This window comes from Trachurus japonicus, chromosome 13 (genome assembly GCF_045865225.1).
Source record: "Trachurus japonicus isolate A0001 chromosome 13, Traja_1.0".
In the NCBI taxonomy this organism is placed as follows: Eukaryota; Metazoa; Chordata; class Actinopteri; order Carangiformes; family Carangidae; genus Trachurus; species Trachurus japonicus.
Genome location: NC_140919.1, coordinates 21,692,180 through 21,719,697, shown reverse-complemented (window position 1 = coordinate 21,719,697; position 27,518 = coordinate 21,692,180). Strand labels below are relative to the sequence as shown.

The window sequence follows — 27,518 nt, the reverse complement described above, 5'->3', positions numbered from 1 at the left end:
AGACCAAGACAGTTGGCAAAAAATTACCAACTGGCCTATTGGGTTATTTAGACATTAGTTTTAGAATAACATCAACACATTGGATATTATCTTTGTAATAAATCAAAATATACTTTTTGGACAATATTTAACATGTATTCCCTGACAGAGTCTTTACATTCTTTTGCAGTGGTCTGTCCCAATGATGTGCTAGTACCTGTATTACTGAGGCTGTATTAGCGAACATGTTTGGACTCTTTAACGTAATTAAAAATTGCATGTGTACTGTATTGTTTCAGTGTTTTCGGTTATTGGAGCCAGTTAGAAATGGGATAAAAGTGTGAAAATGTAAGATTGAATTGCTATCTGAAGAACTGCATACATGCGTTGCTCTCCTCACTTATACTGTAGGATGTCCTATTAATGTGCCATTGAACAAAGTATTAACTTCATAAATTTCTCTAGCAGAGTTTTTCAGTTGTATGATTCCAATTAAGGGAAACTAGAAAGTTCTTCCAGTTTAATCGGTGTAAAATGTCTATCACTCTTCCTTTCCCTCAAACACCTACAGGCCATTACATTTAATAGAGAAGTCACCTTTCAATCACCCTGACCTGGTTAAAGGGGTAAAAAAAAGTTGTAGCAGTGTTGGGAGGTGCCTATTGGGCACTGACAGAGCTTTAGTCAGTTGACGTTGATGTGACGGGTTAAATGGGGCCAAACAGAGACACACATAAATGTTCCTGTACTGTGGTACTTGACAACATATACTTATATGACATTATATAAAATGCGGCACATGCTAAAAATGCATTGGTTATTAGTTAGAAGCAGCATGATTAAGTTCATTCCTTTCTAGAGGGAGCTGGGTAATATGGGGATTGTCTTTGATGAGGGTAAGGGTTGGTAGTATTTTTTTTATAAATTTTCTGTGTTTTTATCCTCCCACCAGCAGAGGGAGCAGAAGCAGAACAGGCACCTGTGTTTCATCTAAAGCAAAACAATAAAAACCTGTGCAGACCTGGATCCTTTCAGTCACCTAAGAAAGCAGCCCAGTTGTTAGCTCTAGCCAGTTAGTAGTTGACCAAAATCCGTTGTCATAGTTGGACTAAGCACATCCTGACAGTGTCAAACCTGGACCCAGCAGTAAACAAGATGAAGTTAAAGTTCAGGCTGGCATGCCAGGGATCAAGGTCAATGGACAACATGATCGGGAAAAAGTAGCTTGAAAGACTGCTAAAAAAAACTGCAGTTTTGCAAATTACTCACAAGAATAGTGAGCAAGTAGAGTATATATATATTTATAAGTCTTCATTTCTCAGTCATGTGAGAGTTAGAAAAAAAAGGATTGCAGCAGTTTTGTGCTGTTCACCAGTTGACACCATGGCAGTTTCTACTGTAGATTATGGCAATTCACTGTGATATCAAAGTGTGCGTGTTCTCACTGGTAGGAATTGTTTGGGTCCAAGTTTGAAGTGGAGCTTTGGATTACACCAGCCCTGTCCAGGATGTAGGCCTACCCCGCCCATGCCCAATGTCAGCTGGCTCCAGCACCCCCTGTGACCCTTTACGGATAAGCAGTATACAAATGGATGTATGGATGGATTACACCAGCCACATACATTACAAATTAAACACACATTTCCAGAATATACTATCTATTTATACATATATGTACAGAATGTAAGTACACATACGTACAATACATGAGGCTGATCTGTAGAGTAAGTGTGGGTTTGAGTTTGATGAAAAGCAGATTTTGATAACGGAGGCTTTACACTGTAACAAATGGGCTGACATGTAAGTGAGGGAGTGATCCAGGCCTGTGCACATTTCACACTTCCCAAATCTCAAGCATGATTTAAAAGAGACATGTACATGTTGTATTAGTCAGCCACTAGTAAGATAAAACAGTCCACTGTTAACAGCATTTTCTCTGAGCGTGTACATTTGTCTAACATATATACAAACATACAGACATACTTTGCATTTCGCTCATGCCTTTGGTGTCCCTTTGTTGTCCGCTTTGGCTCCTGAAAGTCCATTTTCTGTGTTGTCATTCCCTGAGGAGCTCACCAGGCACTCTTTACTGCAGGGCACAGAGAAACCAGAGATCAAGATTGACATCTATAGCAGAAGGAACTAAAGAGTGATAAGGGTTCCGTATTAATATAGTTTATACATAGCAGCCCATCTTCAACATGGACAATTGTTTCAACACAACCCAATTAAGACACAATATTAATTTAGAAATGGCCATGAAACTGCACTCCAGACTTTTTTTTTTTTTGCATTTCAATCCAAATACAATCTTAGTGGACATTATTAAATTAATATGGTTGAATGACTCTGTTTTTAGTCACATTACACAAGATTCATTTTGCACTCCTCACTGATCTGTCTCTCATTGTGAGTTTCCACAGCTTAGCAGTCTGCTGTCTGAATTCACCTTCACTTTGCCAGAAAGTTAGAGCTCAAGGCATACAGTTTCTGGGGGAAATACATAAATACATGAAGGGAACTTTCACATATTGTTACAACCGATGCTGTAACAATATGTGAAAGGTGCTATTTCAGTCATTATTTCAGTGTAAACAGTTTTTAACATTTTTAGACACAGCCAAGGAAAATTATCACAGCATTTGAACTCAAAAAAGAGCAAATATTCCTCAGCCCGGCAGGTAGGAAGTATTGACAGGAATATACATATTTGGTAACAAACCTATTACTGTCCTTACGGCTATGGTCAGTAATATACTTACTTCTTCTCATTATCCTTCAGCAGGAAGTGAACGACCAAGGCCTTTACCACCATGATGAAGATAACTAAGCCAATGACTCCACCCACCACTGAGACAATGATGACTGTCAAGGTGTTGTCAACCTCCTTCACTGAAAAGAGGAGGAGAGGGAAAGATGTTGAGGTGGACAAAGTCAAGGAGAGGGAAATTCTGAAAACAATGCAGAAAAAATGGTTAACAAGTGTAAGAACAGTTAGTTTCTGTGTCGGCCCAAGATCCTACACATGAGAATTATCATTTGAAGTTGTATTTCTGTGTAGTTTAAGCAGATGCATGTGTTTATTACATACTTTGGTCCACCACTATAAGAGTGAAAATAGCACTATGGTTGCGGTTCTTCTCCTTTGGGTTCCTGGCGAAACAGATGTACTCTCCTTGATCTTCAAAGGTGATGTTCCACAGCAGGATGGAGATGTTGTTGCTCTTTGAGGAGCCGACAAACTCCACACGTTCATGGTACACAAAGACCCTGGGCTCCACACCCTCCATAGGGATCTCTGCTTCACATAACTGCACACAGTACATAGATATTATAAAATGTATCCAAAGCAAATCTATGTCGTTTGTTACATAATGTGTGTTTGTGCATTTATGGGGGTATGTGTGCGCGTGTACACTGTACCTTTTGCATGGTTCCATTATCATTATAGTGCCAGTTGAAGTAGAGGTTTCTGATGCCAATACAGGAGGAATAGGTGCAGGGCAGTAGAACTGTGGAGCCATTCATTGCTTCAATCGAAGACACTTTACCCGTTGACACCTCCAGCCCACCAACACTCCACACACCTGAATCAAGGTGGAAAGTAAACAGTGAAGAACATAAATAGGGCAGCACAAAAAAAAACATTATAAAGAGCAAGTATAGCACAACAAAGACCAAAAACAATAAGCTCCGCACAGAAGGCTATGCCACTTTAGGAGAAAAATGACAAAAGATAAATGTTTTTTTTTTATCCTGGGACTCTGGGCTATTGTCCAGCTTGTGTTGCTGTAAAAGATGCTCATGTTATTTGAAGTGCAGCTCATGGAATGACTCTTCCCTCCACTACATTTTTGTTTTATGAGTTATGATATCAACTAAATAAGAGATGCTGTTATAAGTCTTTTCGATTTCCTCAGTGACTTTAATTTTTTAATTTGTTGAGGAAACTTAAACTCAGTGTATGACTCACTGATGATGAAGCCATCATATCCAGATTTTTGTCTGTTTAGAGACACAGAAATCTGGGTAACTTGCCATTAACTGTTTGGCGAGTTTAACAAGAGGCTTTTTGTTCCTGTCAGTGTTTTTCAGGATTTTGAAAGGAAGTCTTTGGAGACTAGAGTCTCCTCCGAAGCAAGAACAGTATGGTCCAAAACTGGAAAAGTAGCCTCAGGCTTATGGGACCTCATTGCATAACAGACAAGCAAACAAAAATGTATTTAATACCAATTTGTGATACTCTTCATAGGAGGTAAAAAAAAATACAAATGCATCTGCTAATTTTGAAAACAGAAAAATTATTATGAAATATTATTATGCTGCACACACTGACCCTGTCAAAATTTTGTGGTATCTGACCATCTCCTATTACTAAAAGGCTGCACTCAGACTCCAGACTCCCTTGGTATGTAACACAAATCTGTTTTCTTTTTTGGAGTTGCAACATCACATAGAAACTGAACGTCATTATGGTCACAGAAACAGTGTGCATGGACTTTAATAAAATCACAAATATCTTATTAAAGTGGTATTTATATCACTTTTTCAAACTTGCTTCATAGTCGTTCTGCTGCTGCAAACTGACACTCATTAAAATCAGGAACAGGTTGTTTACCAGCTCTGACTGTCGTACATCAGAATGGCTGTTCTGTGCAAAATGACCTCATTTTAGGAAGGCTAGCCGCTCATTCAGAACCACACAGTAGTTTTATTTGAATAGTTGACCTCCCAGTACCCTGGCATGTCTTTTTTGAACAGTGCCAGAGTAATTAAACAATGCAGCGATTGAGTCAAGCTGAGGGAAAAAATGGAGAACCAGTTGCTGAGGAGACAATGTCACCGGATTTTGGGAGGGACTTTAGCCTCTAAAATATTATACGATACAAATGTGATACCAAATCCCTCCCAAACATTATAAGTATTTACAACATTCAATAACTCATAAGTCACCAACAAGAAATGTGAAGCGCTACAAGAAACATGAGCACCTCCCCTCAACTGGTCTTTTGACTTGATTTCACACCCCGGTAAATTCCCATTTATATCTTATAAGTCGTTTATATCAGTGCATCAACTGCTCCTGTATGCACAACAGACAAGAGATAACCAGACTGTGTGTAACACTTGTGTAACTGACCGACTGACCAGCTGACTGACTTACAGTGACTGACAAGCCAGTAGTGACTGGTCTATCTTAAAGCCCAGTTACCCTTACACCGTCAAATAGGAAAACGTTCCCAATTAAAAACAATGATATATATTTTTTTTTATTGTTATTATTATTATTATTATTATTATTATTATTATTATTATTATTATTATTATTATTATTATTACTATTATTATGAAACCTTTAACATCTAAAGGAGAGAGAGCTTGTAGCTGCTGTGTTTTGATATTTGGGTCTTGCTGGGTAGGTTATGTTGGTTTTGCAATGCCAGCTGGTGTAATTCCCAGATTGGTGTCTCTCACACACTTGGGGCCTATTTATAAATGCTCTCCTCCACACTGACCTGCTCAGGATCACATTGCACTTGGACATGGTGCAAACAGCATTAGAGGACAGGCATACCTATGTGTTTCTAAAGGACTTAACAACGATATGAGAATTTCACACCACCTGCGTGTGAAGACAAGTGTGAGCAAAACGCTCAATCAGTGGAATCTGTCTGGTAATTTTGGGGTGAAGTCACTGTTAACTGTTGCATGCTGGGTGGGAAAAAACGCTCCAGACACGCTAATCAGGTCGGGTCACTCACTTTAAAATAGGATTAACTGTCATTCTCAGCTTATTTTGTATTGTTACAATAGGCTAATTGAAGTAACCTTGCAAAGATGCCAAGTGCAACTGTGGATATTAATTATTTGTATACAGTGGAAAACATTGAAGTGTATACCGGTATACAGTACAAGTAAAAAAAAAAAAAACATTTTCAGTGATGGTTGTGAGATGTGAACTTAACCTAGGAACCAGTGTGTTGGAGCAAAAATTAAGCATTGATTTATAAATCACTGATAATTCAGTTAAGTATAAGAAAAACATCTGTGCATACAGCCTCAAAACATCTATTTATGGTAACCCTCATCCTCACTCATACCTTACTTGGTATTTTCTAGTAAATATGAAATTGATGTGGCATTTCAGAGATACATCTTTGAATGCTCTATTAAAAGCACATTAAAGCAGAAGTAAGTGATATATTTGTGTTAATATAAGTCTTAAATAGTTATATCTTCCGACAGCAATCACTTACATAGAGTGTTTGGACTGAAACACGGGTCTGTCAGTCACTCTGCTCTGCTCTGAGCCGAAGAGAAAACATTTATCGTATCCTACAGTTTTTATCCAATGAGGAGAGAGAACGGCATGCAGGGCTGTGTGTGCAGCCAAGGAACGCCGTGAATGTGGTGACGTAGCGACGAGGACTGTTATGGTGCGTTCAAGGAAACTCGTATTTTTCCGACCGTGAAGTGGTACCAGTTCGATCTGGTACGAGTTCACCGGTCGGAAGTTACGAGTGGCCGTTATAGTGACTTTCACCGGTAAAACAGGTCGGAAAAACACGAGTGGGTTGCCTGAAACGCTACAAAGTCGTAAGTTGTGACTTGAAGCTGTAATTTACGATTTCAAAAGCCTGCATGGAACGCAGCATTAGCGAAAACGACCGGACCACTTACTTCTGCTTTAAGGAGTATCAGTGTGTTTGGCTGGACTCTTTCTCCTCAATCTCAGCCTTTCCTCTTGTCTTCTAAAATCTGATATTTTTACCTCTCCTCTTGTCATCTATTTGTCTCCCCTGCTTTTAGTAGCAACTGAGGCCACTTGGGTTCTGCTTGTTCTTTTCTGTCTCTGGCTTTGCTCTCTTCTAATGGGATGTTATCCTTTTTTTTTCTTGCAGCACTGGGCACTTTTGCTCTTTCTCTCTACTTCTACTCAATCTTTCTGTCTCTCTTGCTCTCAGAACTAGTTCCCCTGGGATGCTACAATGCTAAATAAGAAGTTGGCGGATGTGAGGAGCCACTGTGCATGTTTGTGTGTATGTATTTATTTATTTATTTTAAGTTTAGGGGACAGTGTTTGATTCAGTGTTGGCTCAGATGGTGGAGATGTTTCCTGTAGCTGGCTGCTCTCTGGAATCCCTAAGCGCCTTTTAAACTCTGAGCAAAGTGCAGTAATGAATCGTTTGCCCTCTGTCAATCCTAGTGAAAAAGGTTACAAGTGCATGATGATCTTTTACATATCTGAGAGCCCCCAAACCCCCCCCCCCCCGCACACACACACACACCCATGTCTAGAAATAGATGTCACACCTCCCTCGTTACACACCTCTTCTCTCTACTATCCCTCTTCCTCTTCTCCACTCTCTTCTTTCCCTACAGTTTGTCCTGACAAAACCCACAGATTCACGTCCTCCAGTTACGTGTTAATGCTAGTAATGTATGCATGGATGTCTTTAAATGTGTGCGTGTGTGTATGTTTGTGTGTCCAACATGAGGGATAGGCTGGAATGTTTGATATTTTTAGCTCCATTATCAAATATCTCTTTGTCCCATTTGGGAAACATCAATATCTGAATCACTGATGGGAGGAAAGGCAACTGACTGTGTGTGTGTGTGTGTGTGTGTGTGTGTGTGTGTGTGTGTGTGTCCTTGGCTGACTGTCAAGGTGAGGTGTTTCTTTTTTTTCTTTAAGTAGGCCAGAGATTGAAGGGTTAATGTATTTCTGAGTTGAACCCATAGAGAACTGACGAGGACACTATTACCTCTATGAGAGAAGAAAGGGAGAGAGAGAGAGAGAGAGAGAGAGAGAGAGGTGATGGGAAAGGTGGGGGAGAAGGGAGGAGGAGAATTGAAGAGAGATGAATGGGGGAGCAGGTGTTATATAGAGTGTGTAGGAAATGGGGGGGGGGGGGGTCACTAGGGAAGAACAGAGGGATGGATTGGGAGAGGTGGTGAGATGTCCTTTCCAAGGTGAATGAGTGACAGCAGGGCAAAGAATTATAACGGCGGCCAAGTAACTCAATCAACAGAGCCGTGGGTGTTGGCGGAGAGGGTGGGGTCACGTTTACGTCACCGCGCATACACATGCGGGCACCCACTTACGTAATGTGATCGCCACACAAACAAGTAACAACATACTGTATTATGATTGACCACATCTACATGCCAGCTACTGACCAAGTGTTACTGCTATCTGTTCACTGTTAGAAATTACCAGGATTTCACAATAATTAACAGTATTATTTTACAGTAACTTGTTGTAATTAAGTTCCCCTGTAATATCCCAATGAATACCTGTAAAAAATACAGTATCCTTTGATTTTACAGCATTTAACTGTTATTTTACAGTTAAATACTGCAATCAAAAACCTCCTGTTATATCACAACAATGTCTGTAATATCACAGCAACACAGTAAAAAATGCAAGGATTTTACAGCATTCAACCGTATTATTACAGTGAAATATTGTATTTTCAAATATTCCCTGGTCACATGACATAACGGCACTGAACCAACTGAACCTGAAGATGCCATTTTCCCTTTCTCTTCTGGACTGAATGGAGAAGGTGAGCTGCATGCATTACACCCATGTCATTTTAAATATGATAATAATATTGACTTTCAAATGAACGTTTATCGCATGACACAGTTTATATTTTTTTAGCAAGTGCCCGAAATTGTCGAACGTTCTCTCACTGCATTTGCTAATAGTGATAGCTGTCTTTTCACGTTAGCTTTGCTATTTACTAACGTTACAGCCTGGACCAGACAAATGCAGCCTCTTACTATTTTAATTTGAATACGTAAATAATGTACTGTACATTATGCTTTTACTGAACCAAAGTGTTCATATGATAAGATTATAAAGGATGATGACTCAACATTTGGTCAGATATAGTTGGGTTTGGGCTTTTTTTAATGAAAGTGGGACCCCTCGGCCGTATTGATCACATATACCTTAAAGAACAGCTATAACATTTAAAAACAACTTCATAATAATTTTCTGATATGTGTGAAATTAATTTTACGTTTTTTATTTTCCCCTCTATACTTGGTCATGTCAATTTTCTACCACCACAGCCCTACTGACGGACGTCGATGTCACCCAGATCCGCGATGTTCTGGCCTGCTGTGATCCAGACCCTGACAAGTCTGCCTGCATCCTGCTGCTCCTAATGTCCTACTTCAAAGAGCCAAAGGAGAATTTGATGCTTGAAGATGAAGTGTAAGATTTTTTATTCAAATATTTAAAATGCAAAATGATTAACGCAATTTATTACCTTGTATGATTGACCTCTGACCAATGAACAATATTTATTCTACATTAAATCTCTGCTATCGTGTGTTACTATGTTACAGCCCTGTGCCACTGCTGTGGACGTCAATACTGCAGAACTCCCCACCACCGCCTGCTTGATCATTCAAGGTAATGTTTCTTGGATCTTTTATTGACATTTCTAACTCAGTATTTTGTTTTGATTCTAGGAATTTACATGGCCACAATGAACATTTGTGGAGCACTTTATATTTGAAACAGATCTCAAAGTGCTCATAACACATGATGTTTTATCGGTTCATTTCAGGTGACATGATGAAGCCCTCTGGATGGCTGATATCCATCGAGGGACATGTGATGGGCCCACCCTGCTTTCTTCAGCAGCTATTGCATCTTCAACCTTGAGTATCCTGTCGCTGGACAATCACTAAAGGTATTGTATAAAGATCAGATTTGATCTTGTAATTCATATTATAGTATAGGTTTCTAATTCAGTGATCAGCAATCTTGATGTTTTTCATGCAAGTAACCGTTTAGATCCCAATATGTGGTTAGTTTTTCCAAATGATCAAAGGAGATCCAACAAGTTTGGATTATAAGTCTATTAGGGTGTGATATGGGAAAATGCCTTGACAAATGCTGCCTGCAATACATAAGTCTATTTAAAACTGAAACTATGTTTGCTTGTTAACAGGTGCTTCTTCGAGGACATCGAGGAAGAAGTGGACCAAAGACCAAGAAGTGGACAACAATGAACCCTTATGTGAGCACCCTTTTGAGGAAACTACCCCTTTCTGACATCCCTTCATTGCTCTCTCCCTTCTCGTATCTTGCCATGTAGGCCTCATTCCTATCCTCTTACTGTTATTGTGACACAGCTAGGTAGTGAATTCCACATTTCTGTACAATTTCTCTGTATTTTAAAGGGATAGTTCACCTAAAATTGAAATTTCACTCATTATCTACTCACCCTCATGTGGACTAAGGGCTGGGAGAAGTTTCAGAGTCCTCCGTGGCTTCTCTGAGTTACAGGGGGTCTCGGCGTAGCAGTGCATATCCATATGACGGTTGCAAATGGATACCAACTGTCTTCGTAACAAAAAGACACACCAAAAAACATCCAAATACCTCCATGCTGCTGGTATGTAATGTCCATTTTGTATTGAAGCCCCAAAATGCGAAATTGTCCTGAAAAAACTTAAACAAGTCTATTCTTCAAGCTTGTTTTGCAGCGGAAGCTTTTAGAAGCTCCTCTTCCCGGTTCGTCAAATTTGGACGAACTGGGAAGAGGACAGATCCTGGTTCGCCCAAATTTGACGGACCAGGAAGAGGAGCTTCCGCTACAAACAAGCTTGAAGAATAGACTTATTTAATTTTTTGGGGGACAATTTCGCATTTCGGGGCTTCAATACAAGACGGACATTACATACGAGCAGCATGGAGGTATTTGGATGTTTTTTGGTATGTCTTTTTGTTACGAAGAAAAGTGGTATCCATTTGCAACCGTCATATGGACATGCACTGCTACGCCGAGACCCCCTGTAACTCAGAGAAGCCACGAAGGACTCTGAAACTTCTCCCAGCCCTTAGTCCACACGAGGGGGAGGAGATAATGAGTGAAATTTCAATTTTGGGTAAACTATCCCTTTAAGATGGCTTTGGAAAGTTTATAACTGTTGAATTTCTTGAATTCTTGAATATCTTGGCATTTACTGTATGTATGTATGTTTTATTTGTAAATAAATATGCCATTGGGCTAACAGTAAATTGAAACTTTGTCTGCATTACTTATATGACTTCCACAGTATACATTGTAAATTCACAATAAATTACTATGAACTCGTGCATTACATTTACAGTACACACTGTAAAAGTACAGGGCCTTGTTGTAATGATGTACAGCAAAAGGTTGTAATTCCTCAGTAATGTACTGTAATATCACAGTAATTGCTTTGTCATTGAAGCTGTAAAGTTACAGTATACAGTTGTGCTTTTACAACAATGCATTGTAATATCACAGATATGAAATTACAGTAAATTGCTGTGAGCATATTTCACAGTAACCTTATTGTGAAAGTCATGCAAAATGTATCCAATAATTTATTGTAAATTCACAGCGAAAAATCTAACAGTGTTGAGTTATAATCTGAACCTGCTCTGCATCTGTTTGCCTCATAGACTACATTCACACAGTGGACATTTTCCTCCTCCTCCCCATCACTGTGAGGGTGGGCAGCCTCCTCAAACCATTTTAATGTCTTTGATTGAGAAATCTAACTTATTTACCACTTTCATTTGACCACATTGATAAAATGGGCAGATTGAATGCAATTGAATCTTTCAGCCACATTGTTAAAGATGAGTGCAGCCCTCAGTGGAATCACTGTAAAGTAATATTATACCCGCAAATGTAAAGTTCGCAATTAACATAAATGTCAGTATTACTCAAGTTGTCAGATGACAAATAAGGTTCAGGTTGCGAGATAATATCGAATGACAGTCGGCCAGTGATGTATTACTGACAGTTTGGTTTTGATCCCAGGCAAATCTGAGGACAGCAGTACTACTACTGTCAGACCAAAAGCATAGCAGAAAAATGAGCCATCATACAGGGTATCCATTGTCTTTTCAGTTGCTGATTGATTGGGGAGTGCTGAAATGACAACGATCTGTGAGATTCCAGATGTTTGTATGAGACACAACCTGGTACACAGCTGTACGACACATTGTCCCTTAAGTGACAGAATTTGAGCCTCCCACCCTGAGACTGATATCAGAGGGATATGGCTGCTGTGCAAATATGGTCTATTGCTTGTTGTACCACAGCTCCTACGCAATCGGCTGTTTGTTGTTTATTCTCTGCTGCATAATCTATTATACTAACATATGATACCATATAGAGACCAGTAAAAGAGGAAAAGATCATAATAGTTGTACGTCAGCGTTAGAATGACAGTTCTGTTTGCATATCTCAGATCTTTTGGGATTTTTATATCTTTGTTTTCTGAGGAGGATATGCTATAATGAGGGTTTTTAACATCAGTGGCATTACTACATGTCTAATGCAAATAGGGAGTGATACTTTTGAGGGTGAATAATGTAGTTCCAAGGTCATTATCATGGTCTTTGTATGAGGCATGTTACTGTCATGTTTCACGTACATGTTTGAGTCAGCTGTAGATTACTGAAATTAGTTGTTTTTTTTTGTCAAGTACTTTAAAAGGCAGAACTTTCAGTATGAATATTCTCAGATTTCCAGTTTGTTTCCCTTTCATTTCATGTCTATCTTCAAATGGGCCTTTGTTTCACACATGTTTTCCCTGGCTTCATTTCTGTTGCCAAACAGTCTGTTGAGAGAGATTGTTGCAGTGTTTCTGGCAAAGATTATACAAGTCTAAGAAAATAAGTCAAGAAGAGACACAGCCGTGCATTTCCATGCAGGCATGAAATGTCAACAGATGTGTAATGTGCAGATTCAAATAAATAACCGTATGCTGTCCAAAATAGAACATAGGACATTGCAGAATAGGATATGAAGAATAGAGAATGATGTTATGCACTGTATTACTAGAGAGGGCCACAGCAGGGATAAACTAGAGGTCTTGAATGGCAACAAAAATTCCTCATCACAGCAAGACATAGTAAACATCTTAGTAAACTAACAAACCACATAACTGCAAATACTGGAATGACTGTACCTAAACAAACTAACACATATGAATGGTTATTTTATCGACTTACTTTGCTATAATAAATAACAGTCTAAAATGATCAGAAAATAACAGTAACAATAATGAACACAAATAATAATCATATAACTAGAAAATTTCCTCTCGGGAAATTTTGAATGGGCCACGGGGCTACTGCCGGTTGTGCCATCTCTGTCAACATGGGAATCAAACCCACGATCTTAAGGTCAAGACAGAGCTGATCAGACAGACACATGATCATCTTTCTACAAGCACTGATATGGAGGAGCTGTAACCACATTAGGTTAACTGTGTGTGTGTGTGTGTGTGTGTATGTGTGTGTGTGTGTGTGTGTGTGTGTGTTTATCTTGTGTAATAGGGCCAGGACTCAATTAAAACAATTAATCTAATTAATTAGAGGCTTTGTAATTAATTAATCACAATTAATTGCATTTTAATCGCATATAAATATTTGACCTGAGAACAGTGAGAAGCATTTTTTTCACATGGATTTTAGTATACCATTGAATGACTGAATAGCTTAAGCAACAAAACATTGTTTTTTTTTTCAAGGTGGTACTTAACCAAGACCAACATGCAAATTATCGATTAATTCATGAATCGATATTTGATACAGATTTAAATGGTCTTTCCTGCCAATACACTATGATGATTACTGTAGTATTTAACTAGGCTACATAAATCACAGTAGCATAAACTGATTTGTTGAACGGACCAGGTGATGGGCTGACTGGTCCTGTCTAACTTCTGTGTACTGGGTGCCATTGTGCAGGGTGTTAAGGCAGCCTTCCTCCACTGCAGTCCCTATGGTCCTGGACCCTCTGGCTGGTGGGGTGGGCTGCTTTCAGCTGGGGGGGACTCTATCAGCTGCTCCCACGAGAGGCATTTGACGCATTTGACACCAACAAGGTTTAACTTTAAAACCAGATTAAATCATGGTTTAAGTTTAAATTCTGTTGCACGTTAACTGTGTTTTAATCACATGAAGGTGTGTGTGTGTGTGTGTGTGTGTGTGTGTGTGTGTGTGTGTGTGTGTGTGTGTGTGTGTGACTGTAATCACATGAAGCTGGCTCTAGAGTCTGTGTGTGTGTGTGTGTGTGACTGACTTGACACATAGTTAGTTAGTAGCTGCATCCTGTGTCAGTCTGATTTAGCTGTGTCTCTGTTTATAAACATTTAAACGAGCGCCAGGTGGATTGTTTATGAAGTTAACGAGCTCTGGCCTGAGGATCAAAGAGGTTACCACGGCGATGGGGGCCCCCGCAGGCTGAGACAGACAGAAACGTGGAGAAAAAGAGCCATTTTCTGCCTCTGCACCGGTCTCACATTTAGGCTTAGCATGACAAAACGGTAACTCCTATCAGAACAAAACACAGATCAACGTTGCTCTAAGGACTTACTGAAAATTTCGGTACGATTTGGTGTTTCTACAGTAAATATTTTGGCGACGCTGGCAGTTTTAAAACATCAGGCCGTTCTGCTTCTCTCAGAAAATATTTGTATTGGACTCAATGAGGAGCAGAGACAGACGTGGCCGCACTTAGAGGCTCAGAGTTTAAATTCTGTAAGTCTCTCTGATATTTTGAGCAGATTAAGAGATCAAGGATGAGCTCGTCTACAAACGTGCCGGAAATTATCTGTGTAGAGTGTAAATTGTGGCCGTTTGGAGTTTGGATAGAGAAAAAATCGGGAACTGCCCATTGGTCCGACCTCCCATTGGTTCGACCTCCCGTTACTCCGACAAAATCAACCACAAGTCGGACCAATAGGAGGTCGAACCAGTGGGTGGTCCCGTTAGTTCGAACTGTCATCGCTACTTTGTGACAAGCTCTTCCATTGATAGGAGCATGCAGCTTTCTCTCTCTCTCTCTCTCTCTCTCTACGCACATCACACACATACACGCGCGGCCCAGAATATAACCAGATTCAGTCAGAGAGCCAGATCATGTCAGATCGCGCACAACCATCATAAATGCTGATCAAGATGTGTAAACTGATAATCAAAGAAATACACAGAAATGATGCAGAAATACATGCTGCAGCCGCCTCTGCTGCTGACAGCAGACTGAGAGAGAGAGGGAAAAAAGTAAATTTGGCTTTGGTTAGGTTCAGGCAATGAAGAAAGGAGTTGGTTAAAGCAGAAGTAAGTGGTCCGGTCGTTTTCGCTAATGCTGCGTTCCAGGCAGGCTTTTGAAATCGTAAATTACAGCTTCAAGTCACAACTTACGACTTTGTAGCGTTCCAGGCAACCCACTCGTGTTTCTCCGACCTGTTTTACCGGTGAAAGTCACTATAACGGCCACTCGTAACTTCCGACCGGTGAACTCGTACCAGATCGAACTGGTATGACTTCACGTCGGAAAAATACGAGTTTCCTTGAACGCACCATAACAGTCCTCGTCCCTACGTCGCCACATTCACGGCGTTCCTTGGCTGCACACACAGCCCTGCATGCCGTTCTCTCTCCTCATTGGATAAAAACTGTAGGATACGATAAATGTTTTCTCCTCGACTCAGAGCAGAGCAGAGGGACTGACAGACCCGTGTTTCAGTCCAAACACTCTATGTAAGTGATTGCTGTCGGAAGATATAACTATTTAAGACTTATATTAACACAAATATCACTTACTTCTGCTTTAAGTTTAGTAAAAACACCAGGTAGAGGCTAGACAGGCTGGAAGCATAATGAGCGATATATGTTATTAATATGAAGTGCTTGTTTTGCACATGATCCGTTTGATTCCAGAAAGGAAAAAAGGATCAATGCGCAGCCTCCGTTTCCTTTCTGATTGCGTCCGTCTGTCTGTTCGGAGTGGGAGAAAGAGACAGAGAACCCAATCCACCTGTCTGTATATCTGTCTGTAATGTAAGTTTGATTTGATATGAGTGTCAAGGTTTAATTACGGACACTAATGAGCGCGCAGCAGTGCGTAAAAGTTGTGCGTAATGACAGCTCCTCGTTGGTGAAACATAATAAACTGCACCTCTTCTTCCACGTGTGTCTTCTTGACAGGTGGAGCCTATATGAATAATAATATAAATGCATAGTGAACGGTAAAAATGTAGAGTTTGACTAATAACTAGTCCAGTTCGAACTAATGAGGACCTCCCATTAGTTCGAACTCTCATTACTCCGAATTGTCGGACCAATGGGAGGTCGGACTAATGGGAGGTCGGACCAGTGCCATGGACCCGAAAAAATCTGGAGTTTTTCTGGCATCTCTCCCACTCTAACCGATGACGTCACGCACTCTGGCACGAACATTCCGTGCAATACACACCCATTATAATCTAATAATTTCTCCAAAAATGATCATGGTCATTGATCATGGATTGATCAAAAACTATATGACCTATCAAAACGTGGAGTAATACGACAATACACAAGACTTGTGTCTACTGTTTAAAGTTTAAATGGAGTCTCTAGGTGAAAGTATGCCTGAGCAGTAGACGTTTGTTAAACTCCAATGATTGGTCTTTTTCGCTCTTTTTTTTCCGCCCGTCCCATTGACTTACATGCAAAATTTTTTCAATTCGTAAACTGTTGAGAAAAGTAATAGCATACCGATCCCGATCAAGACGCACGTTTTGATATATAATTTGGCCTGCAACTCTTTGAGTTGCAGGACTAGTAGCGAATCGAAAATCATCCGGAAGATGAAGAAAGAAAACTAGATAAAGTAGCATTTCCTGATGGAAATGCGTGTGACTGTTGAAAGCAGCTGAACGCTGTTGCAGAATTAGCAAATAGTGCAAGCAGTGATCACCATACAAATGGTTGACCAAGGTAGGTATCGAACCCACAACCACATGGTCAGCAGACTTTCACTCTGCCTCTAGGCCACAGTGTATACACAGTTGCAGAGACTGTTGTCTGTTGATGAACTGCACTCTGTCTCACTCTGAAGTTAACGAGCCCAAAGCTGTAGTTCCAGTGCAAATCAATCTTAGTGCAGTGGTATAAACAAGAAACATGTTAACACAAACCAAGATTGAAAGAGGTAAAGAGAATAGGTGGGGGCGCATATGCATTATCAAGTTTGATTATGTGACCAGACCAAGTGGTATTGGTTAAAGTTCAAAGTGGCTGACACACTAACAAGACTCCTCAGGCGGGATTTGAACCTGTGACCTTGTGGTTGGATGGCAGGAACCTTATCCACTAGGCCATTCCAACACTTACGATGAAGTTGAGGTTGAGACTTTGATGAATGTGAGATTTTTCAATGATGCTTAAAGTCCCGCGACCCTTTTCGGCCATTTTAAAACCAGCTCATTTGCCATGCACATTAGCAATTCACCTCTGGGGGGTGGGCGGAGACTGCGCTGTTTTGCACCCGCCCAGCCACCTCCTCGCACCCCACCCCCCGGTTTCTGACAGCTGGACATTGTACAATTACAGATTCAGCGCATTTAGTGTAAAACTCCACACTGGAATTCGATCCCAGACCTGAAAATAGGCCTTGGTTACAGTGCAAGCTGCTCTACCAGGTGAGCTATACCTGTTATACCTTGACAGCTACACCGAGCTGTCAAGGCTTTCACCTCTGAGCCAGATGAAGAACGGGGTGGGAGCTTGTAGCATTAGTGCCCTCCCCTGGAGCTGTGACACGTCAGCTCCAGTCTCCCTGAAACTGCCAGTTTGGGTCTGCCATTGGTTCACAGCAGTTTGAAGGCAGAAAAACTCAGAAATGCAATTTTGCACTTCCTTTTCTGCTGATATGTGCTCTAACACAAGAAAAATGCCACAGGAACTTGTGAAAAGCACGAAAAACATGATTTTCATGGTAGCGGGTCTTTAAAGTTCAAAGTTGCTGACACACTAACAAGACTGCTCAGGTGGGATTTGAACCAGTGACCTTGTGGTTGGATGGCAGGAACCTTATCCACTGGGCTATTCCAACACTAATAGTGAAGTACAGGTTTGATGAATATGAGATTTTTCAATGATGCTTTAAAAAGAAAGAAATGAGCCACAACAAGTAAGTAGAGGACTTTTTTGTGAAAATAGTGCAAGCAGTGATCACCATACAAATGGTTGACCAAGGTAGGAATCGAACCTACAATCTCATGGTCACTAGACTTTGACTTTGCCTCTAGGCCACAGTGTACACACAGTTGTAAAGACTGTTGTCTTACTCTGCCACTTCGCCACAGAGAGCACAGACATAAGCATGTTGCCATTGTAATGTGATGATGTGCTGCAAACGGTGGCAGAAGCAATTAATGCGTCTCTTAACGAACACCTGTAACCAATTGAGGGTGGGGGAGGGGAGCAGAATTCAACATCACATAACAAGATTGCTCAGCCTGGATTCGAACTAGTGCCCTTGGGGTTGGCAAGCGGCCACCTTACCAACTGGACTACAGACAGAGTTGTGGAGAAGAGAGGTTGAGACTTTGATGAATGTGAGATTTTTCAATGATGCTTAAAATAAAAAGAAATGAGTATAAATTAGCCACAACAAGTAAGTAGAGGATTTTTTTGTGACCTGTGACTATTTTTTGGTGAATTAAAATGAATTAAAAAGCACTTAACAGCAAGTTACAAAGTTGAGCTCCTTCTCCTGCTGCTGTGAAAAAAATGCATTGGGCTGAATGAGAGCAGAGAGCTCCCTGACTGCATTTAAAAAATATTTAAAATTATTATCTAAGTCTCTTTGCATTTTTGAACAGAATTTTAGCCAGAAGACAAGTGTGGCTACAAAACTGGAGAAAAAAATTTGTCTAGAGTTTAATTTGTGGCCGTGCTGACAGTTTAGCCAGAAAAACTCTAGAATGTTTTTTTGCCTCTCTCCACTCTGGCACCACTCTAGCTCTGCTCGTTAGACGCAATACACACCCATTATAAAGCTGAAAAAAATCAGAAAAAGTTAAATATTTTGAAAAGTATAAATAGTTAAAGGGATAGTTCACCCTAGAATGATATTTCGCTCATTATCTACTCACCCTCATGTTGACTAAGGGCTGGAAGAATTCTCAGAGTCCACCGTCCCTTCTCTGAGTTACAGGGGGTCTTGGCGTAGCAGTGCATGTCCATATAACGGTTGCAAAGGGACACCAGAGCTCTTCGTAAAAAAACACACACAAAAAAACATCCAAATACCTCCATGATGCTCGTATGTAATGTCCGTCTTGTGCTGAAGCCCCAAATTGCGTAATTGTCCCGAAAAAAATTAAATAAGTCTATATTTTAAGCTTGTTTGTAGCGGAAGCTTCTCGAAGCTCCTCTTCCTGGTCTGTCCAAATCTCGCGTGATTCGCAGTAACCGCACTGACGCCGGCGCAAATCACGCGAGATTTGGACGGACCAGGAAGAGGAGCTTCGAGAAGCTTCCGCTACAAACATGCTTGGAATGTGGACTTATTTAATTTTTTTCGGGACAATTACGCAATTTGGGGCTTCAGCACAAGACGGACATTACATACGAGCATCATGGAGGTATTTGGATGTTTTTTTGTGTGTGTTTTTTTACGAAGAGCTCTGGTGTCCCTTTGCAACCGTTATATGGACATGCACTGCTACGCCAAGACCCCCTGTAACTCAGAGAAGGGACGGTGGACTCTGAGAATTCTTCCAGCCCTTAGTCAACATGAGGGTGAGTAGATAATGAGCGAAATATCATTCTAGGGTGAACTATCCCTTTAAAAAGAGAAAAGTAATGCCGATAAAGTTCAAAAAAAGCTGCACGTTTTGATATATGAATTGTTGAAATAGCACAAAGTATGAAGGACTAGAAGAAGACCATAAAAAGGCGGAAGAAAATGGCCGAACAGAAGAACAATAGTGTGACTGCTGAAAGCATTTCCAAGAATGGAAATGGTGTGAATGCTGAAAGCAGCTGAACGCTGTTGCAGAATTAGCAAATAGTGCAAGCAGTGATCACCATACAAATGGTTGACCAAGGTCGGAATCGAACCCACAACCTCATGGTCAGTAGACTTCCACTCTGCCTCTAGGCCACAGTGCACACACAGTTGCAGAGACTGTTGTCTGTTAATGATCTGCACTGTCTCACTCTGAAGTTAACGAGCCCAAAGCTGCACCTGTTGGAAACACTGTCAACATCAAGAAAGCTTGAGAGTCAAGCTTGAATGACTTAGAATGAAAATTTCTGTGAATTTCAGGCTGAGAGCAGCAGTTTCAACATGAAGCAAGTTATCAGAAGTCAACAGAGGACGACTGGGAAAATAATTCACTATAATTGTTGTTGAGGCAAGATTTGAACCAGCAACCTTCAGGTCTTCAGACCAGCAAGCTAACCACTAGGCTACAGACAGAGACAGTATGTGAGGGGCAAAGAAAACCTTTGATAAGAGGATCACTGGCTTCTGCTTAAAAAAAAAAGTAAGGAAAGTGCAGAAATTAGCCACAACAAGTAAGTAGAGGACTCTTTTGTGAAAATAGTGCAAGCAGTGATGACCATACAAATGGTTGACCAAGGTAGGAATCGAACCCACAATCTCATGGTCAGAAGACTTAGACTTTGCCTCTAGGCCACAGTGTACACACTGTTGTAAAGACTGTTGTCTGTTGATGAGCTGCACTCTGTCTCACTCTGAAGTTAACGAGCCCAAAGCTGCACCTGTTGGAAACACACTGTGTCAACACCAAGAAAGCTTGAGAGTCAAGCTTGAATGACTTAGAATGAAAATTTCTGTGAATTTCAGTTATCAGAAGTCAACAGAGGACGACTGGGAAAATAATTCACTATAATTGTTATTGAGGCAAGATTTGAACCAGTAACCTTCAGGTCTCCAGCTCAGCAAGCTAACCACTAGGCTACAGGCAGAGACAGTATGTGAGGGGCAAAGAAAACCTTTAATAAGAGGATCACTGGCTCCTGCTTAAAAAAAAGGTAAGGAAAGTGCAGAAATTAGCCACACCAAGCAAGAAGAGGACTTTTTTGTGACCTGTGACTATTTTTGGGTGAATTAAAATGATTTAAAAAGCACTTAACAGCAAGTTACAAAGTTGAGCTCCTTCTCCTGCTGCTGTGAAAAAAATGCATTGGGCTGAATGAGAGCAGAGAGCTCCCTGGCTGCATTTAAAAAATATTTTAAATTATTATCTAAGTCTCTTTGCATTTTTGACCAGAATTTTAGCCAGAAGACAAGTGTGGCTACAAAACTGGAGAAAATAATTTGTCTATAGTTTAATTTGTGGCAATGCTGACAGTTTAGCCAGAAAAACTCTAGAATGTTTTTTTGCCTCTCTCCACTCTAGCACCACTCTAGCTCTGCTCGTTAGACGCAACACACACACATTATAAAGCTGAAAAAAATCAGAAAAAGTTAAATATTTGAAAAAGTATAAATAGTTAAAAAGAGACAAGTAATGCCGATAAAGTTCAAAAAAAGCTGCACGTTTTGATATATGAATTGTTGAAATAGCACAAAGTATGAAGGACTAGAAGAAGACCGTAAACCCAATACTGAACCATGCTGAATTAGCAGAATAAATTGACAAAGACATGCGGAATGGCATACAAGAAACATGTCCATGGAAGGAATTGAACCCACAACTTCATGAGTGGTAACCTAACACACTAACCATACGGCCACAGAGAACCTGAGTTACAATGAGCTTTATACTATGAGGAATCAAAGACTGTCCAATGACAGCTGAATAATTAGTGTGACTGCTGAAGCAGTCACACTATTGTTCTTCTGTTTGGCCATTTTCTTCCGCCTTTTTACGGTCTTCTTCTAGTCCTTCATACTTTGTGCTATTTCAACAATTCATATATCAAAACGTGCAGCTTTTTTTGAACTTTATCGGCATTACTTTTCTCTTTTTAACTATTTATACTTTTTCAAATATTTAACTTTTTCACAAAAAATCTCACATTCATCAAAGTCTCAACCTCTCTTCTTCACAACTCCACTGTAGTGTAGGGGTTAGGGTGGATGCTTGCCAACCCTAAGGTCACTGGTTCGAATCCAAGGGAAGAACTCTTGTTATGTTATGTTGAATTCTGCTCTCCTCCCCCGCCTTCAATTGGTTACAGGTGTTTGTTATCTCCTTGATTACTCGTACCAGTTTGCAGCACATCATCACATTACAATGAATGACAACAGTTTTGAAAGCAGTGTGCTCTCTGTAGCCGAGTGGCAGAGTAAAGGTTTACTGATCATATGGTCATGGGTTCGATTCCTGCCTCAGTCTTTTCACTTCATTGCTTGACTTTTGATTCCAATTATTCAGCTGTCATTGGACAGTCTTTGATTCCTCATAGTATAAAGCTCATTGTAACTCAGGTTCTCTGTGGCCATATGGTTAGTGCTCAGCCTGAAATTCACAGACATTTTCATTCTAAGTCATTCAAGCTTGACTCTCAAGCTTTCTTGATGTTGACAGTGTGCAGATCATTAACAGACAACAGTCTCTGCAACTGTGTGTGCACTGTGGCCTAGAGGCAGAGTGGAAGTCTAATGACCATGAGGTTGTGGGTTTGATTCTGACCTTGGTCAAGCATTTGTATGGTGATCACAGCTTGCACTATTTGCTAATTCTGCAACAGCGTTCAGTTGCTGTCAGCAGTCACACCATTTCCATTCTTGGAAATGCTTTTTCTAGTTGGAATCAAAAGTCAAGCAATGATGTGAAATGACTGAGGCAGGAATTGAACCCATGACCTTATGATCATTAAGCCTTTACTCTGCCACTTGGCTACAGAGAGCACACTGCTTTCAAGACTGTTGTCATTCATTGTAATGTGATGATGTGCTGCAAACTGGTATGAGTAATCAAGGAGATAACAAACACCTGTAACCAATTGAAGGCGGGGGAGGAGAGCAGAATTCAACATAACATAACAAGAGTTCTTCCCTTGGATTCGAACCAGTGACCTTGAGGTTGGCAAGCGGCCACCTTACCCCCTACACTACAGTGGAGTTGTGCAAAAGAGGTTGAGACTTTGATAAATGTGAGATTTTTCAATGATGCTTAAAAAAAAAAGTAAGGAAAGTGCAGAAATTAGCCACACCAAGCAAGAAGAGGACTTTTTTGTGACCTGTGACTATTTTTTGGTGAATTAAAATGAATTAAAAAGCACTTAACAGCAAGTTACAAAGTTGAGCTACTTCTCCTGCTGCTGTGAAAAAAATGCATTGGGCTGAATGAGAGCAGAGAGCTCCCTGGCTGCATTTAAAAAATATTTTTAAATTATTATCTAAGAATGGAAGAATGAAGAATGGAATGGAATTGTTTGTTTGTGTATGTGTGCATGTGTGACTGTGTGTGAGTGTCTGTGTGTGTCTGTCTGTGTGAGTGTGATGCCTGTGTTTGTGCGTGGACATCCTCTGTCAGTCTGGTTTATCATGTGTGTGTGTGGGGCTGTGTTTAAAAACATCTTAACGAGCGGCCAGGCTGCACCTGCACCTGTTCTATTTATAGACTTTGATAACGAGCTGGCCCCAACAGCTGGCCAACTGCACACAGAGCAGAGCAGAGCAGAGAGATTTGAGCTCTGTGCAGCTTCCGAAAACAGCCCATAAAAAGAGAACCGTACCTCTTATCAGAATGTGGCCATGACTACTGGGGCAAGGAGACCTTCCTGAGCACATTGATGTGCATTAAATGTTTGTAGGGCAAAAACATTTCTCAGGGTCGCAAGGTAGAAAAGGGGGGCATTTCTGCTTTTCTAAAAAAATCAGCTCCTACTTTTATATTGAAGTGGATGAGCCACTGGAGCGGGTCTAGCTGCACAATTAGGCTCACTGAGACAATTCTGTAAGTCTGTCTGCTGTTTTGAGCACATTAAATGAGACACGACAAGTGTGGCTACAAACCGGTGAGGAAATCATGTGTCTAGAGTTTAATTTGTGGCCGTGCTGGCAATTTATCCAGAAAAAATCCTGAATGTTTTTTCGATCCCTCTCACTCTAACGATGATGTCACTCACTCTGACCCAACCCCATACACACTCATTGAAAAGTGTGAAATTTGTCAGAAATCCTCATGTGCTTTTAAAGGATTTATCTCAAAAACGGTACAAGCTATGAAAAAGTTGTACATACAGGATGAATACATTAGAAGTTTGTCTACAGCTCAGAATTTGAATGAAGTCTCTAGCTGAAAGTATGTGGACGCTTTAAAGGCTGAAAGAAGTAAGAAGATTTGAAGAGTTTCAAGACTGTTCCAATGCATTCTCTATGGGGAAAAAAAAATCAGAAATAGTTGAATATTGCAAAAAGTATGAATAGTTGAAAAGAGAAAAGACATAGCACACCTGTCCCGAAAAGGCTGAACATTTTGATATTTGAATTGTTGAAATAGCACAAAGTATGAAGGACTAGTTACATGACGAAGAAAGGCAGAAAATGGCCGAACCGAATAACAATAGTGTGAATGCTTCCAGCATGCTTCCAGCATTCACACTAATAACTAGGAAAAAATCCACACAATAACAGTAGTGCCCAGGCTTCGCTGCAGGGGCGATTGCCCGTGGCCCTAATTATTGTAAAAAGATATAGTAACAACAAAACCCAACCTTCTAATTTCAACTATCCCAGAAACTAGAAGTAGGAAACAACACAAGTAAAAATACAGATGACAACTGTACTATCACCAAAACCAAATAATAATAATGAAAACACAATGCAATTTTTGCTGTGGCAAAATTTGATGGATAAATCATTTTAAAATCTCTAACATGGACCAATGTAGAGACTGACCTGCTCCAGATAAGCATCATAAAACTGACCCTTTGTATGGGTTACATTGTATCATCTAAATGGGCCTGCTGTGGATCAGTAATTGGGAATCTTTATTATTAATCAATATTTTTTTAAGTATGACATTTGGCTAAATGGTATGGTGCCTAATTCAAGTGAGGAATTGTAGTAAGAAGCTTTGGTAAGAGTTCGAGTTGTGTTTTACATTAGGATATGATGCACTTCAGTAGTCTCTAATAGTTTTCTTTCATAGACCTCCTCCTACTGCTTGTAATCTGAGGTCAGTGTAGTCTAAAGTCACACTCTGCAGCCAATCTAAGAGCACAATCAATTGAAAAGCTTCTTGTCTCATAGTTTTAAAATGATGCCTCATGCGTTTGGCATTTCATTAACTGACATTTCAAGATAAGTGCTACTGATATTTAAGCCCAGTGGTTTTACCAATCCTTAAGGAATCATTATGTCAACATATTACCAGTGAAATGGCACAGACAATGACATGATGGTGTTGGATTTTGCACTTTAATTTGTGTATGGCCTGATACCTACATTCTGTGTGTTTTTCCACCCTCGCTGAATAAATATTTTATTGTAAACATTTGTCTTATTTAATGTGCTCATCATTAATGTTAAATCCTTAAAAAGCAAGCAGATTTTTCTTCATATGACAGTTGTACAAGCATTTGGTGTGGGATAAGCTGCATCCAGACTGGTCTTACCAGAGGCCATTGTGACAAATGCTGCTTACTCCTGAAAAGGCTCAGAGAACTGTTATTTAGACTTCCCCTTGACTGAAGTGCTATACTAATGACTTTTAACCAACTAAATCCATTTACTCTGATGTGGAGCATAACTTGTTTAGTAATGTCATGACTGGACTGCACAAGCAATACATTTTACTGGTAACTGTTATAAATGTGCCAGTGAACAATTTAAAAAGCTGAATTCAGTAAAAAATCAACAGATACTATTTCTGAAATATCATTATTGATGTAGTTCACCTACAGTAAGCACTGAATTGTGGTTCTTAACATATTCCTGTTGATCTTGTTTTTGTGCCATAAAGCTCTACTGTGAACTGTGCAGAGATTTGACACAACTGGGGGCACTATTGGGCACTACAAAAAAAAAAGAAATAAAAGAAAATCAGGGAGTGTATGAGCAAAAGCACAGATCACCACTGCACCACTACGTCACATAGTACCACCACACAGTACGCACACACACACTTACACAGAATGTAGCTATAACAAATGTGTTTTTATCTGCTATAGAAAAAAAAGTTTTTCTACATTTTATTCTCCCTCCTTTTATTCATCATCTTCCCTTCGAAAGTGGCATCAGGTCTATGAAAAGAAATCCAGCACCAGCAAACAGCAACCACATCTAATATGTCCAAGTTCAGATCAGCCATGGCTTGGATGTTTTTGACCTTGATGCCCTCAGTACAGCAACAAGTAAACATCAGCTGTGACATCACCACACATTTTAGCCTCCAGGTGTGGAAAGCCAATGATGAGACAGGAGAGCTGAAGCAGAGAACAGCAGATGTTTGTATGGAGCAATAATAAAAAAAATAAAATAAAATAAAGGAATAGATTTACTATGACAGCAATGAGCCACCCACCTAAATGGACATTTAAAAAACATTGAAATTAAAGGATCAAAAAAAGGAAGGTGAAACTAGTTTAAATGCAACGACAATTAGAGGGATTCACCCAACCACAAGCTGGCATTTAAGCATTTAACAGAGGCATAGAAGTGCAACGCTCTGGTGTAATGTGGACATATACTATAGTGGAAGAATGAGGAATGACAGGGCAGCTAAAGGTATAGAGAGAAGTATAACTCACCGAGCAGCAGTGCAACTGCCAGACCAGCATGTAGTAGATCCCCTGATCTCAGCCGTCCAGAGACACTCGAACCGGCGCTGTCCACTGACGCCATGACACCCCCTGTCTGTCTGTCTGTCTCTCTGTATTTATATAATGTGTGTCTTTGTCAGTCTGTCTGCTAGTCTGGTCTGGTCAGCTTGAGCTTGTGTCTTGTCTATGTGAATATGCCTGTGACTCTGTGTGGTTGTCTCATGTGTCTCTGGAGCAAGGTGGGACACTGAGCCGTGCAGATGAAGGCAGGAGTCTGAAGTCCCGCTCCCAGTCCCTCCCTCTTCTCTTCTGCACTCTGTCCCAGGAATGAACAGAGGGAGGAAGTGCAAAGAGAGGATAGATTCCTTCAGGGAGCCCTCTCCTGTTCAGTTGTTCCCCGCACTGCACTCTGACAGCCCAGGAAAACGGAGAAAGGGACAGACAGAAGACAGAAGAATGCAGCAGCTGAATGAAGAGCACGGGCTCTCTGTCTTTCTGCCTCCCTCCCTTCCTGTCCTCTGTCGCTGCCTTTGGTGATTATCCAGCAAAGCAGAGTGTGAGGCGAAAGGCAGACGGGAGAAGCGAGGCAGAGCAGTAGCGGCGTAGCGGCGTAGTGTCAGACAGCTCCACTGCTCCAGCAGCAGCAGCAGCAGCCGCAGCAGCAACAGCCAGAGAAGCAGGCTGGCCAACAAACCCCTCAGGGGGAGACATAGGCTGGAAGGGGGGGGGGGGGGGAGAGCACACGAGAGGCACACGGGGGATGCTGGAGCACAGCCAGCAGCCACGCAGAAAAGCAGAAAGCGCGTGTCTCCCCAGCTGGCAAAGGAAGGAATGAGCGAGAGAGGTACTGCAGAGAGGTGAGAGAGAGGAGGAGATAGAGTGTAATGGGGATGGAGGGGAGGGGAGAAGAGGGGGGGGGGTTGATAACTGCTGCCACATGCACGCACAAACACATATGCACCCAGCACAGTAAAGCTGAGTCAGCCTTCCTCAAGAGGGTCTCAGA

General features: G+C 40.7%; 1 protein-coding gene across 1 annotated transcript; it reads right to left on the bottom strand.

Annotated features, from left to right (window-relative positions):
* Positions 1-199: 199 nt before the first annotated feature.
* On the bottom strand, positions 200-27,182 carry scn4ba (sodium channel, voltage-gated, type IV, beta a). The gene is made up of 5 exons (XM_085795334.1): positions 26,501-27,182; positions 3,403-3,566; positions 3,071-3,290; positions 2,742-2,871; positions 200-2,068 (listed from the first exon to the last, which is right to left on the bottom strand). Exons 1-5 carry the CDS (start codon positions 26,592-26,594, stop codon positions 1,975-1,977), a joined length of 702 nt encoding a protein of 233 aa, XP_085651460.1. The 5' UTR covers positions 26,595-27,182; the 3' UTR covers positions 200-1,974.
* Between the last annotated feature and the right edge of the window lie 336 nt (positions 27,183-27,518).

Bases quoted from the DNA above. Each gene is read 5' to 3' on its own strand.
- scn4ba (XM_085795334.1), bottom strand. From the start codon at position 26,594: ATGGCGTCAGTGGACAGCGCCGGTTCGAGTGTCTCTGGACGGCTGAGA. The intron at 3,291-3,402 runs GTACAGTGTACA...TACTGTGTGCAG, and splicing joins ATAATGGAACCATGCAAAAG to TTATGTGAAGCAGAGATCCC. The intron at 2,872-3,070 runs GTATGTAATAAA...TCCTCTTTTCAG, and splicing joins TCTTATAGTGGTGGACCAAA to TGAAGGAGGTTGACAACACC.